At 38.6% G+C, this 15,278-nt stretch overlaps 1 protein-coding gene across 1 annotated transcript; it reads right to left on the reverse strand.

The window, feature by feature from the left end:
* Positions 1-8,102: 8,102 nt before the first annotated feature.
* LOC118798554 (trichohyalin-like) lies at positions 8,103-13,214 on the reverse strand. Its single transcript, XM_036557933.1, has 3 exons — positions 13,196-13,214; positions 12,091-12,230; positions 8,103-10,224 (listed from the first exon to the last, which is right to left on the reverse strand). Exons 1-3 carry the CDS (start codon positions 13,212-13,214, stop codon positions 8,191-8,193), a joined length of 2,193 nt encoding a protein of 730 aa, XP_036413826.1. The 3' UTR covers positions 8,103-8,190.
* Positions 13,215-15,278: the final 2,064 nt, after the last annotated feature.

Below are 15,278 nucleotides of genomic sequence, written 5' to 3' on the forward strand. Positions count from 1 at the left end.
CGCAGCTTACAAGTTCTCTGATACATCCTCCCGGCCTGAGCTGTGTAGGCAGGGAAATGTCCACTTGGTAAGTGCCGCCCCTGGTGGTCATCGATTACTCACATGACCACATTTACATTCAAAACTAGGATTTTCTGTGATGTCACAAAAAGCAACATTTTATATCTATCCATCCTTTCAGCCTACAACAGTTGAGCCCTGCCGTCTCACTGAAGTTAAGGAGTGTTTCAGTCTGGATTGCTTTATGAAAGAGGCACAACACAGGGAAGCCATTCAAAACAAACATAATTTACATATCTACCTGAAGACACAGTCACAAAAACAGCCTGTTTAATTCTACGGGATAAAGAAAGATTGGAAAATGTCATGAAAAATGAATTATGATCATTTTTGCTACATACACCCACACATGAGTGGACCTCAATGAAAGAAAAATGTAGGATATGGGCCCTTTAAGTTGGGGTGCTGACATTTTAATCAGCATAAATGTGATGTACATAGTGATGTAATGCTAAATGCCACGCAATTTGAATTGTTTGGATAATTTACATCAAACATAACGTGTTATAGCATATTATGATGGAATAAATACAGTTCTACACTTATTACTGACACCACAAACGCTGATCACACTCTGCTCTCTCCCGTTGTGGAAGCGATTTATGCAAATGAGCTGCGCTACAACCAATCATACTGTGGATATGCAGGGACGGACTGGCCATCAAGAGAACCGGTGTAACGAAAAGCTGACGCAAGATTCTCAGAGCATCAACTTTTTAAAAAAAATTATTTTATTCTAAGAGTGCAAGCATCAACTTTTCACATATAAAACTGCAAAAAAAACATGTAAAACTGCAAATGTGAAAAGCTGACACTGAAAAATGTTTACAACGTACAAACATTTATTCCACGATGCTATTGCTTAGTTTAGCAACCTGGTATTTATGCCTGCGTTTACTCTGTGTCTTTAGTAGCTCAAATGGTCAAGAGGTCTGAATATTATCTATTTGCTAGCGTTGCTACAAAAAACACGAGTGCCTTAAAGCGCCACAGACATGGCTGAGAGGTCTGAAAAAGTGCGGCTAGGCTAACCATGACAGCTGAAGCTAGAAAATATATTTCTCTGTTTCTCAGTGTTCCAGCGTCATCCACTGAACAGAAAATCATTGACCTTGTGTAGAAGAGGACTGGCTTTAGTCCACCGTAAAACTAGACCAACATTGTTGGTCACCAGCAAAACCAGCATATGTCTTTTGGTTGCTGGTACGTTAGTCAGCGACAATGGAAGTTAATATGCTGATTACAAGCAAAACCATCATATGTTGTGTTTTGATACTGGTAGACTAGCTTAGAACAGCATGAAATGCTTGCTGGTCTGTGCTGTTTGCAATGACTGAGGCACTGACAAAGTAATGTTAAGGCATTAGCTGGCTAAATTCTTTAAAAAAAGGCTTAATCTCCAGCCACGTTTAGCCATACCACCCTGCTGAAAAAGACCATTAGAACCATTACAATGTAAACCTAAACCTAGTAATTTGAGGCCTCAATATAGTAATTTGTGGCCTCAATAAATTAATTTGTGGCCTTAATATATTAATTTGTGACCTCAATGTAGTAACTTGTGGGCATGCCATATTAAAAAATAATCACCATGTCACCTTAGGGGCTCCGTAGGTTCCAATCCCTGATATGAAATGATATGAAGTCTTAATAAACAAGTATACACAAAACAAGACACGACAGCTGAAATAAGATCATTCAACAACTTTGGGGATACTCCATGATGGATCATGCTTTATTTAACTGTAAAAAGAAGTTAATTAGCATGATAATCGATTATAACTCACTCATTTTTGGTAGCTCTTCTTACCATCACATAGCCTCCTTCATAATGTAGTTCACAGAGCAGCTCTGCTGTATTTTTGATTCGTCTGAGGGTCCACATGGCTTGTTGCTGATAATTCTATTTTGTCAAAATAGTTCTTAGATTACTCAATTGCTAATATAAATAATGGACACTACTGTAATTAAATTATAGTACTATTAAATTATTAAGTATGTCACATTTTTTAAATATAGTTTTGCTTTTAGTAATCAGACAGTCATACTTGACACACTGTGTTGCTTTATTGTGTTGTCTGAATACACTCCAGCAAACATCCATGTAACCTTACATCTAGATAGTGAAATTACGTAATGTGTTGCTCGTCCTGCGCTGTGTGCAGCAGAATATTTTAAAGCAGAAAGCAGTGAGCACGTGCCGCGCATGGTCCATGACCCACTTAATCCATTCCCTATCAGGAATTTACTGTAATCTCCACAGAGGGAAGCTGCTCTGTCTTACTTCATTCACACACACACACACACACACACACACTCAGCACCTCTGGCTCTCCACGTTTGAAAGCACGTGGGCCTGAGAGGCTGAAACGTGCAGTGAGTCAGATGAATGAAGCTCAGAGGCAAAAACCAAAACTGCACAGCAGACAGCAGTGAAACATCCACACACACACACACACAAACACACACACACTCTAATCAGCACATATACCACTTTGAAAACAAAATGATGGAGCCATATGGAAGAATTACATTACACTCTAGCAGCATGTGGCACAAGACTGAACTAAGAATTTTTATTCACTGCATTTATTCATTTTATTTCAGTTTCATTTGTGTTATTTATTGCATTATTCCATATTCCTATATTCTTGCATTCTATTTATTTTTGCCTGCATTTTCACCTGAATTTTACTTACATGAACAAAATTGAAACAGAACACTCACAATATGTTTTGTGTACCACAAAAAGCCTAGTTTAATTTTTAGGATAGTTTTCCAACCTCTCTTTATGCCTTAGAATTTATGCCACATTGATTAAAACTTGTTTATCCAGCCAATAAGTGTGTTTTTTGTAAAAACGCTATTTATCATTAGAACAAATGTAAATAAACATAGAAACTGTTAATTAATTATGTTGTTGATTTTCTAAGAGAAAATAAGTTAAAGACCCAGGGAACCTAAATCTCTTTTCTTTCTAATTAGGTTAATCTTGTTCTTGCAGGCAAACAGTAAATATGTAAAAAAAAAGTAAATCTTTGAAAAATGTTCCAATGGCCAATAAATGACCGATATATTTCATCATATTTCTCTCCTCTTGATGTAAACTGGGCAGTCCCAATCTTGGGTATCACCTCCATAAGCATTCCCCTGTCCAATCACAAGGCTGATGTCTTTTGCCCCACCCACACAAAACAGACTCAGAGAGTCAGAGAAACTTAGCGAGCTAAAGCTAACCCAGCTAACCAAAAGCAAGCAAGCTAGACCACCTGTGTGTAGCAGCCTGTCAGCCGTTCATTCGTTTATCCACACACCAACACTGTTTGTTCCTTCATTCACACGTTGCTTTGTCCATCTGTCCATCTGTGACTCTTTTTATCTAGTTACAGTCATGATTTTAGTTCTGTATGAGTGGCGGAGCTGGCTAGGAGTGTTGGACAAATAGGCGTCAATCAAGCTGCTTGTTAGCCACACCCACTTTTCCTCAGATAGGTCAGATCAGCGTTTTTAACCCGTGTCTCATCATATTTATATTTGTCATTCAAGCTGTGCTGGATGTTTAATATAACACTCAAGTTAGTATCATACAAACATATTTTACTTTGTGTTCTCTGGGACTTGTTAAATAAACTTAGAATGAACTTGGTATTTAAACTTTGTATTTAAAAAAATAAAATAAAACAAAAAATATAAAATGTGCCACAAATTTTGCAAAGCCCTCATTTCATGTTTGTATATTTTCCAATATGTTAAGTTCAGCAAATAAACAGTGCATTAAAATGTGCAGAGGTGTGCTCTCTGTAAAGGATGAGTAAACTTATAAAATATATAAAATGTATAATTTGACCAGGGGTGCCCATACTTTTGCATAAAACTGTGTTAGACACCAGAAAGCGACCTGTTAAAAATGCATATATATGTATATGTAAACACATTGGACTCCATCGAGACCGCACTAAAACATTGTCTGTAAACAACAGTAAACATGTGTGTATTTTAAACTGTTCCAGGTTCATTATGGCCTCTTTTCCACTGCAGGGCTGAATGGTTCTGAGCACGGAGGCAAACTGTTCCAGTGGCATTTCCACACAGACACGGTTCAACACGGAACGCTAAAAAACCAGGCTCAGCCTGTTTTCTCAGCATCCCGTTATTTTAAAACCAAAAACAATGAAATAAGTGCAGTTCGCTCACACGGAAACCACATAAATGAAAGCAGTGCATGATTTAAAATCCACCACTTAATAAACAGCAAAGCTTCAATCTAACACCAATTTCTAAATGTTAAACGGCGCCACCAAGAAAGGAGAACTAGGAGAGAGTAACTGGTTAGCATTAGCTTAGCTAGCATGCTGCCAGCTCTGCTCATCACAGAACTGATGATTCTTACTAACTAAAGCTTAAATGATGTAAGTTTAGGTGATAATGACTCAAATCTGAGGAAGCAAAGTCGAGTGGCTGATGTTAGAGGAACAGAAAACCGAAATTAAACCTGCTCTTTGGTGTCTGAAACTGGAGCCTCCTAGCTAAGCTAATGCTTACTTAGTTAGCTCAGCTAAAGAGATCCAAACACCCCAGTCCAGGTTTGATTCGACAAACTGATGCTCTGCTATCACAAGTATAGATTATAAAAACTTAAAACAGCAAGAGCAAAATCAACTGATCAAGCCGAAATTGAACCTGTTCTGTTGTGTCTTGCCCTGTAGCCTGCTAGGCTAAGCTAACGCGAGTGTACGGTGCCTCCCACTGCAGTACAGACTCGGTTCTCGCAAATCGATGATTAAAAACACCCGTTTAGAGGATTAAGACTCACATCTGAGAGCACAAGTTCGAATGACTGATGTTGAAGTGACAGAAATATAAATAATAGAATTTTTCTGTGGTGGCTTGAGCTGGGCGAAGCTAATGCTGGTGTAGTTAGCCATCTACAGGTGAAACCCACCGCAGTACAGGCTGTTTCAGTCACTCATGCTCAAATAACACCCGTTCAGAGAATGAAGAATCGAGAGCACATTAAGAGACTGGAGTTGGAGTGACAGACGGAATCAAACGTGTTTTGTGGTGGGTGGTGTGTGCTGTTAGCAGTTAGGCACTTGTTTGTGCAGTTTTCTTCGGTATTTCCTAGTTCTGAACGGAAAGGTCCAGTACATCCTGGCTCTGAATGGAATGACCCAGTACAGCCCTTTAGAGGCGTTTGCCTCGACAGTGGAAAAGAGGCCTATTGCTTCATGTTTTTGTAATGCATTTTTATTTGTGTCAGTGCATGTACACAGATATTATTTTGTTAGACGCTCAGCACATGAGGAGCTTATAAAACCAAATAATTATCACTAACATGGTTTGCAGTTGTTTTATTTTGATTGCTTTGGTGTTTAAAGTTGGAGAGGATGTGAAAGACATGGCATGTGTAGAGGAGTGTGGAAGAGAGAGAAAGAGAGGATGGGGACAGCACACGTGTGAAATGGTCATTTGACGTCATATGGGGCTGTCGAAGCAGGACAGGGCGATGGCGAAGGCTTGCAGCGCGCACATGGGAAAGCTGTAGTCCAGTGCAAACCTATCTTCATCCAGGCGACCAAACAGCATCACAATCTTGTTTGCTGTGGAAACACAAGCAGGTAAAAAGGCTCAACAGAAGAAAAAGAGACTACAAAGACAGAAAGACAGCTAAAGAGCAATGGTAGTGTAAGAGAAAGAGAGATGGAGAAGGAAGATAAAGGCAGAATCAGAGGAAAATATCCATTCAAGCACATGCTGAGAGTAAATGCTGGTGAACTTACGACTATCAGGACAGATGAGCTGAAAGTTCTTCAAGGAGCACTTTGTGACCCTTCCATGGAAGTCGAGCTCATGTACCCCCGTGTCCTTGTTCAACATCGGAGCTTTGTTCTTCAATTCAATCAAGTTCCTCCCGTTATTATTGTGTATCCTATTTAATAAAGACCCCTGTTGAAAATAAATACAAACACAGATATTAGAAAATAATTATTTATGATAAATTTACTCTGAATTGTAGAACCCAATCATGTAAAATATTTTGCAACAGTGTAATAACCTTCCTAAGAATGTAGTACAATGTCTTGACTGACAATGTAATAATATTTTCACAGATATCGTGTTTTCCAAATGGATGGTCCAATAATTGTGTCTGATAATAAAACACAGAGTATTGTAGCCCTTTAAACAGTTGTGTGATCGCTGTAATAATACTTGTAGTTGATTGTCCACATATATTATGAATAAAACAATTCAGTCATCTGTACTGGGTTAAACAAAATAATGAAAGCACCACATGAAACACTCCTACACACTGGTCATTTTATCAGAAACACATACCATATGGGTGCCCTTTGTAGGTTTATAGTTACAGACTGTAGTACATCTGTTGCAGCACAATTTTTAAGCCCCCACTTCTACCCTGTCCATCAACGGAAAGGGACCACCAAAGGTACAAGGTAGGTGGACATAAACTTTAAGCTCAGTGTAATACCAGTCAGACTGAGAATGTAATACATTCTAAATAATATAATAAAGTGTTAAATTACCAGTTAAAATATTATCACATAATTACATTATGTCCTAAAACACCTAAGAGCTCATGAGAAGTGTGAGTGGAAGAGTGTGAGATAATCTGTGTGAGATAATCTGTGCTCATGTGTAGAGCTGTATAACTTACAGCAACAGTGTGAACGTAAACAGGAATCCGCTTCAAGTCCCTGTCTATGCAAGGGATGATGACAGACATCTTCTGTAACTTTCGAAGTCCCAGCATATTGGTCTCCTACACGGAGAACATACAACATGTGTTCAGTCACTGAGCACTGAGCAGCACCCAATAAGAATCTGTGTGTGTGTGTGTGTGACTGCATATACTTACATAGTGGACAGCTGCCAGCTCCTGCATGCACTTATCCCCCTGCAGAGCTCCGTGCTTCATGTCAGGGTTTCTGCCGTTGTCATACAGTGTGTATTCACTCCGCATTCGATTGGATCTGCAGTTAACACACAGAACGTTTAGAATATATGATCCAGACCTACTGAAACAGGGTGACAGAACTACAGAGAGTACAGCTACACAATATGTTAAAAAATACTATATTGCAGCTACATGTAGCTAGATGCTGTGATTGTGATCATATTAAAAACATCTCCATGTAAGAAGGTTAAAAATGGACCTGAATTATTTTGACCATTGCTGGATCAAAAGAACCCATATAAACTCATGAGGAACATCAAGCATGCTAAGCTAAAGGCATACTGCCACAGCAAGCATGAAAAATGTATCTAACCGCCACCTCCCCCCAAACCTCCCATGCCGAGTCTGCTTTTGGCAGAAACTTGTACGCACCTCAGTTGCCCCACAGTGCTCTCAGCCTCTTGAGATGCATCCGCTGTGATCACATAGGTAGACGTCTTGCTGTTTTTCCTAGCGACCAACAGTAACTGCTGAGAAAGAAAGACAAGATACATTAGTTAGAACTGCACTGACCATTAGAGAGAAGAAGCAGAGTAGGGGTGCACAATATATCAGTGGATGATAGACTGAACAATACACAGGAAAATGTAATTATTATAATTGGTCTGATATTGGAACTAGAGTTTTTCAATAATAACCAATAATTTAGTGCTCTATTTGTACTAGTAAGTAGTGCACGCTTAGCTTACCTTCATGAAGTAAAAATGTTTACATATAATAATGTAAATACTTATAATAATTGTCATGTCTGGTTGGCTAACATGTGATTACTATATAAAAGTACTCAATGATCCATCCCGAGTTTTAACCCATCTCACAGTCACTGCACTTTCACAGCGTGAGTTTTAAATTTAGTGAGATTATCGGTTATTGATATTACTTCTGGTGTCGTCCACATCAAGATATTAATTTGGACATTGTTATTGACCCTGAAATTCTATATCAGTGCAGAGTTAAGCAGTTTGTGCATGTTATGTCTATGGCTGACCGCTCTAACCTTTACGCCATCCTCTGTCTCCTTGAACAGCTGGTAGGAGGGACCATCCTTGCTGCTTCTGTCGCGTTCTATGCAGCACTTGACCGTAGCACCTGGTGCAAGCGGTCGCAGCACAAACTCCTTTGTGGTTTCCACCATGGTGAGTTTATCCTCTGAGTCATCGGGTGTGGGACTGAGTCTCTTTTTGTGGCTCAGTCTGATGCTGTGGGCCGGTTTCCTCAGCGCCAGCGTTGCTCTGCTGTTCCTCCACACCATCCTCAGTAGCTGCTGGAGAGGGAGTGTCTTTGGGTTCCTCCGCAGGTTCTGGACATGGATTGAGGGGCGTCACACTTATCAGCAGGCCTCCTCCATTTGGAGAAACTGGCCAGCTTGGTTGCTGGAGATTATCTTGCTCGTTCTCCAGCTCAGTGTTCTCTTGTTGTTTTTCCTCATTGAGGCATTTGTTCCTTCTTCTGCCTCCAAAGCCCCTGCGCCGATCTCCCTCTTCTGATCTAAAAAAGTTCACTCCGGGAGCAAACATTCTTTTCAGAATCTCTCTCTTCCGACGCTTTTCTCTGTCCATGTGTTCCTGCCTCGCCTCCTTTATTTTCTGGATCTCCATTTGATGTTCTTTCCACTCTTTCTGTTGGTCCTCCTCTCTCGGATTCACTGTTTCTTGGAGCAGACGTTCCTCTTTTTGCTTCTCCTCCTCCATCTCTCTCTTTATCTCGGTCAGTTGTTTGTCTACCTCTGGCGTTTCATTTTCTTTCTTTATCGTAATTTCATCCAGATTGGGCACCCTCTCCTTTGACACGTTTCCACTTTTGTCTTCCTCAATCTTGATTTCTCTTCTCATTTTAGTTTCATCCCTTTGCTCCTTTCTGTCTTTCTGCTCCTCAGACTCTTTGTCCACTTCTTTTACGTTCTCCTTAAACTGCATTTCTTGTTTAAGTTCTATCTCTTGTTTCACATCTGTCATTTCTCTCCTTCCTTCCAGCCTTCTCTCCATGTCTCTCAGATGTTCTTCCTTCTCCTTAATCTTTTCTACTACCATGTCTTTCTCCCACTCTGTCTCTTTCTTCCTTTCCTCCACCTCCTTCCCTAGCTTCTGACTTTCTTCATCTAGCTTTGCCTCCACTTCTTCTGTCTTGCTCTCCTTCTCTCTCCACTCCTGCTCAATCTGTAGCTTTTCCTCCATCTGGATGTGAAAACTTTCCTGCAGTTTCATTTCCATCTGCCTTCTCGTCTCTGGTGCTCGTTCTTTCTCCATGTTTTGCTTTTCATGATCTCTCTTTGCTTTCTCTCTTTCTTCATCCATCTGTCTCTCTATCTCTTGGGCTTTCTCTTTTTCAGCCCTCATTTCTTCCTCTTTTGCTCTCTCCATTGCCAGATATCTGTACTTCCACTCTTCCTCTCGCTTTTTCATCATTTCTCGCCATTTCTCTTCTCTTTCTGCAGCTAATTTGCTTTTCTCCATCATCTTTCTCTCCATCTCTCTCAGTTGCGCTTCCGCTTGCCTCTGTTTCTGGAGCTCTTTTTCCATTCGTTTTTGTCTCTCCACCAGCTGTTTCTCCATCTTTTGTCTTTCATTCTTTCTTTTTCTCTCCATTTCTTCTAGAATGGCCATTTCTGTCTCCTTCGCTGCCTTCCTCTCCAGCTCAATCTGTGCCTCCATCTTTCTTCTCATCTCTTGCAGTTCTTTGAACTTTTCTTGCTTCTTTTTCAGTTCTTCTTCTCTCTTTCTTTCCTCCAGTTCCAGTCTTTCATTCTCAGTCTGATATTTCCTCTCTTCCTCTCTCTGTCGGTCCTTTGGTCTTATGCTCTCCTTTGTCTCTCTCTCTCTCAGAACGCTAAACTCTTTGAGCTGCTTCTCCTCTCTGTGTCTCGTTATGGAAGCCATTCTGAGCTTCAGTTCTTCCAGCTCTGTTTTCAGAGCCTCTTCTCTCTTCCTCTGTTTCAAATCCTTCATCTGTCTCTCTTTCTGTATTTGCTCAAGAAGAAGCAAGCTCTCTCTCTCCACGTGTGTTTTGGTCATCTCCTCTCTGTGCTCTTTCTCTAGCACTTTTTTTCTCATTGTCTCCAGCTCTTGTTCCAGGTCTTCTTCTTGCTCCTTGCATCTCAGGATCTCCATGGCGTTCTTTCTCACTCTTTCCTTCATGGCTCTGATCTCTTTCACTGTGTCTCTAAAACACTCCTGACCCTTCGGAACCATCTACAACACATAATAAATAGCATTTATTGGGCTGCAAGGTGTGGACCAGTAGCATATTGTGACTATATTGCTATATATTGTGACTACCCTTTAATGCATGGTGTTGCCTTAAGGCAATAAATACTCTCTTTTAACCTTCTATTGCATGATGTTGCTTCAGGGCAACAAACTAATTTTTCTCACTTTACAATGACTTTATACATATGTAAAGACAAGGATAAGGTTAACTATATTAAGAGCAGAGTTTGAGTAAGTCGATGAAAAGCATGTACTTGGTCATACTGTCTCTTAGTCGGCACATTTAAACCTCTTTTTTACATTCAGTATAAATTTTTTTTTGAGAATTTGCAGAAATATGTTTGTTGCCTAAAAGCAACATTGTGTGACAGTGAAATGGATTTAGCGAGTCACAAGCCAGGTCTCACCACTTCAGGGAACATGGCTCTATACCATTTTTTCCCATTGTCGCACAATGTTACTTTAGGGCAATGTACTCCAAAAGGACCCTTGCACACATTATTACCATTATATTTTTGTGTTTCTGAATTTAATTAACAGGCCCAAAAAAATAAATCAAGGACCATTTTATGCAGAAAAAGTTAAATGAATATATTTTTTAATTGCTCTCATCATGTGTGCAGTAGAGGGTTAGTTTTAAGCCTGATTACAACATAAAAGGTCACTTTTTTCCTTTTCTTTGCCAGACTAAAAGTTCTATTAAGCAAGGTTATCAGTGTTTTTAAAGGCTATATGATAAAAATGAAAAATGCTATACAATATAATGCTAAATGATAAAAATAATCCTAACTGAAAGATTCCCACTTCAGAGTCACATTTCAAAATACTTCACTAAACAGGTACAAATGAAGCCTTTGAAAATACTTATAAATACTATGTGGCAAAGAAAAGCCATAGAAATATTTGTGCCTCAGTTTCTTACTGTAAGTCCATTCAAAAACTTGCATTATCAGGGTTCCTGTGGGCATCAGCAAATCAAATCAATTTACTGTTTTTTACAGTTTTAATACCACAATTTGTGTCATTGTGTCATACAGTCATTTCATGAAGTGTTTAATACAGAAAGCTTCACTTTATAAGTAGTCTACATACCACTACTATGATAATGCTAATTTCCACTAGCGATTTTAGGAGAATTTCAGTGTCTTTTCAGCACCAAGCTAGTGTGCACTTTGTTTGCATTGCAGAATTATCTTCCATTGTCTTATGTGTAATCATGCTACTTTAATAAGAGAATTTATGGACACATTTTTCACAAGAGTGACCTCTTGGTGGGACATGGTTAAAGATTGGCTTGCAAAATTATGTTTGTTGGATCACTTGAATGTCTTTATTCATCTAAGAACATCTACGATTGGTCGAGATGCTTAGAGCGCAAAATTAAACATTGAAGGACTGGCTAAAGGCTTATTTACATATCGCAACCTGAGATATGAGTATCACAAATATTTCAATAATAATTAGCAAACAATATAACATGCAGCCCCTAAGCCTTTGCATGCAGCACTTTCTCAATGTCCAAAGTGAACTGTACAAACCCAAAGCCTGAATTAATCTGACTAAACATCTAAAGCTACACTAAAGAGTATTTTACTGTGAGCTGTGCTAAATGTTCTCACTACAGTCAATAAGATCATAAGTCTTGCCTGTCTTGATGACTTCCTCTCCTCTCTTTCTCTCTCTCTCTCTCTCAGCTTGCTGAGCTGCAGTTGTTTCTCCAGCTCTTGGAGCATCTCCAGCTCCTTCGTCTCCTCCTCTCTCACTCTTACCCATTCTATCCACTTCTTCCACGGAGCTCTTTCTCTATTCTCTTCCTCCTTCTGTCTTTCCATCTCTCTCTGCTTCCTCTTCTTTTCCAGCTTCCTCTCCTTCTTTTTCATTCTCATCAACTCCTTCTTCATCATCTCCAGCTCTCTCTCTATCTCTCTCCTCTCTCTCTGAAGCTGACAGAGCTGCTGTTCCTCTCTCTGCTTCTTCATTATTTGGCCCTCAAAGCAAAAGAGAGCCATTTTGGAGAAGCAGCTGCCCCAGCACCCAACGGCTGTGGGACTGGGTGGGAGTTGCCACTCTCGCTCCTGCATCATCCTCAGGTTTGGTTCTGAAATGTTCACTGATTAAGAACTACTCATGTAGACTATTCAAGTTGTACCTGCATTGAAATAAAGAGCAAAAACTTTAGTACGGAAACTAAAAATGTCTGAAGTCATTTTCTTGTACAAGAGGCCGAACTTGCTAGGACTGAAAATGTTAGCATTTTTGAATGAGAGAGAAAGAGATATACATATTTATTTATTTTTTTTGGCATTACGACATTTTTATGGCCTCAACTCAGGTTTAGTTACACTTTTTAGGATTGTTGTTTTGAATATATATGAATAGTTTTCCCACCAAAAATTTAGGAAGTTTAAAATGTGCCACTGTTGCCAACTATGAACTGCTGAAGGAGGACCAGAACACTATTCAATTACATCAATTACAGTCATTACATTTTTGTCACATAATAATGAACATTTCATAACATAACAGTTTGAATACAGAACTTCAATAATAATAATAATAATAATAATAATGGTCTGCTAGTGTCTCACATTGTGATTTCCTGTGTTGTGTTAGCATCAGGCTAATGGTGACATACATCAATACAAAGTTTTCAAGGCAGATTTAACATAAAACACGAACATCTAAAATTGGCATTCAAGTAGGATTTTCTCTGCTTCCTAAGCTATTTTGTAGTGAAATCATTCAGTTAATACTTTGGCTCAAAACGTAACACTGAATATTAATAGAGGAGCGGTTTAGCCTGTTAGCCTACGGCCTTTTAGTCTAGCTGTTAAGAAAATAGGTCAGATAGTATCACTAATATTTATGTTTTCATATATATTCGGTTTATAAGTATGTAATGATGATACATATTTTGTTTTAAACCGAATATATAAGATAACATAAACATTACTGATAGCTTTAGCCCGCATGACGTCAGGTCACGTTCGAAACCCGGATTGGGAGTTTCGAATCAGATCGGAGCGAATGATTCATTGAGTTCGAACAGTTGAAATGACTCGGTTTGAATTTCACTACAAACAGCTGCTGATTGTTTTCTCCTAATTAACAGCTGCAGCACAAATCCCACCATCGCTCACCTTCAGTGTGTTCTCTCCTCCGGACGGACCGCTGAATGATGCTTTGCTAGAAATTCTTACAGTTGTCTACTTGAAACTATCCCGGACGACGCTGTACGTCACAATGGGAACGTCTCTCTCACCCTCTATGGCGTCACAGCCCGTTGCCAGCGTTGTCGTCTCTGACGCCCCGCCCACATGGATTCTTCATTTATTTATTATTATTATTTTTAAAACCATTTATTTATTTGAATCACAGAGGTGGGATACTTCAAAATACAGATGAACATTAAGATATGTAACAAAGTTATGGAAATGGACAACAGCCCAAAAAATAAAACTAAACAAAAAGGGGAAGAAATATTGATGGCTTTCTACAATTTAAAAATTTACAAACTAATTTCATGATATATCAAACAAATCCACCAGAGGGCGCTGTAGCATTACAAACTGAGCATGTGGAACATCTGGGTCATTGTCAGAAAACCGCCTCGAAACATGTAAATGTGTCATATTTGTATCGAATATGTGTCATAAGCATCAGATAAACAATAGTCTTATCATTTCAGTATTGTTTATAATTTCAGTAGGTCTATTGGAGCTGTATTTATATATCTGTTGGTACAGCAGTTGTTCTATTTTAAAGTTTTTTGGGTAATTTGTTTTACCCTAATTCTCATTACTGCAATATGTGTCCACATATATGTTCTCATTACTTTTATGACTTCATTGTAAACTTTAAGGATAGAAACCAGCAACAGAGTGTTATGTGGTGAAAGTAAGCTGGCTGGCAGTGTGTAGCAGTAGCGACGTAAAATCACAAAATACTGTAGTTTGCATAGGCTATATTATATATTTTATTAATTTGCTTTTTTGTAGTTTGACAACAGTACAAACATTATTCACAGTGTAACTCTCAAACATGTTGCTCTAAAGAGATTTTGGTCTCTTAAATTGGAAAATCAATTAAATCATTCAGGTTTATTTTTAATTATTCAACCAGTTTGTGAGAATAACCCACTTGCTCTGGCTGCTCTTGTTGGTTCAGGATTGTGAGCTTTAAGACCTCCCTTATATTATAAGGCCTATAAAAATTCAAATTCAAATGCTGGCTTATAACATCATTATAACATAAGATCATGTATTTTTCTCTAACTTGTGGCATTATATTTTAATATCAGCTAACATAAGGAAAAAAAAACAAAAAATGAGAAAAAGTTGAATGACCTCAACTGTCCTTAAAAACAGACAATGAGACAAGTAGCTAGCATTAGCATGTTAGTCTTAGCACAGTCTGTCCAAAACAGGGCATCGTCTTTTATATTGTGACCTTCAGATTACACATCCTTGCACTAATACACCCTACAAACTGCAGTCACACTTTATTTGGATAGTCCCCTATAGATGCTCTACAAATACTTAAATCATTAACAAACCTTCTGGTGATATTAAGTTGATTATCAACAACATTGTCGTTAGGTTTAGGGTATTTTAATTTAATAAAATCTTTCACACTGAACTTAAAGTTCAGTTGCATTTAATAGAAAATAAATCAATGTTATTTAAAGACAGACTGAGCATTTACAAAGCATCTACAGTGCAACGTCCACATAACACTCAACTGAAGTTGGATTGCATTTAAAGGATAATTAGTTGAATGTTACTTAAAGATGTACTGAGCAATTGCAAAGCATCTACAGTGGACCATGCAAATAAAGTGATACTCAGACTGCATGTTAGATGTTATTAAAACAGTGGATATAAAATGAATACACACCCTTAAACCATTTTCACATTTAGTTGACCTCCAAGCTGGAATTAAAATACAAATATATTGAAAGACCTACAGAATTTTATGGCCAGCAGAGGAAAACGTCTATCACACAATACCGAAGATATTATTGGCAGTCATGGGCT

The sequence above is a fragment of the Colossoma macropomum genome, unplaced genomic scaffold (genome assembly GCF_904425465.1).
Source record: "Colossoma macropomum unplaced genomic scaffold, Colossoma_macropomum, whole genome shotgun sequence".
In the NCBI taxonomy this organism is placed as follows: Eukaryota; Metazoa; Chordata; class Actinopteri; order Characiformes; family Serrasalmidae; genus Colossoma; species Colossoma macropomum.

What these genes read in the sequence shown, in the direction of transcription:
- LOC118798554 (XM_036557933.1), bottom strand. An exon ending in GAGAGGAAGCTGGAAAAGAA is followed by an intron (nt 10,225 to 12,090) that starts GAGGAAGCAGAG and finishes TATGTGTTGTAG; the next exon opens with ATGGTTCCGAAGGGTCAGGA.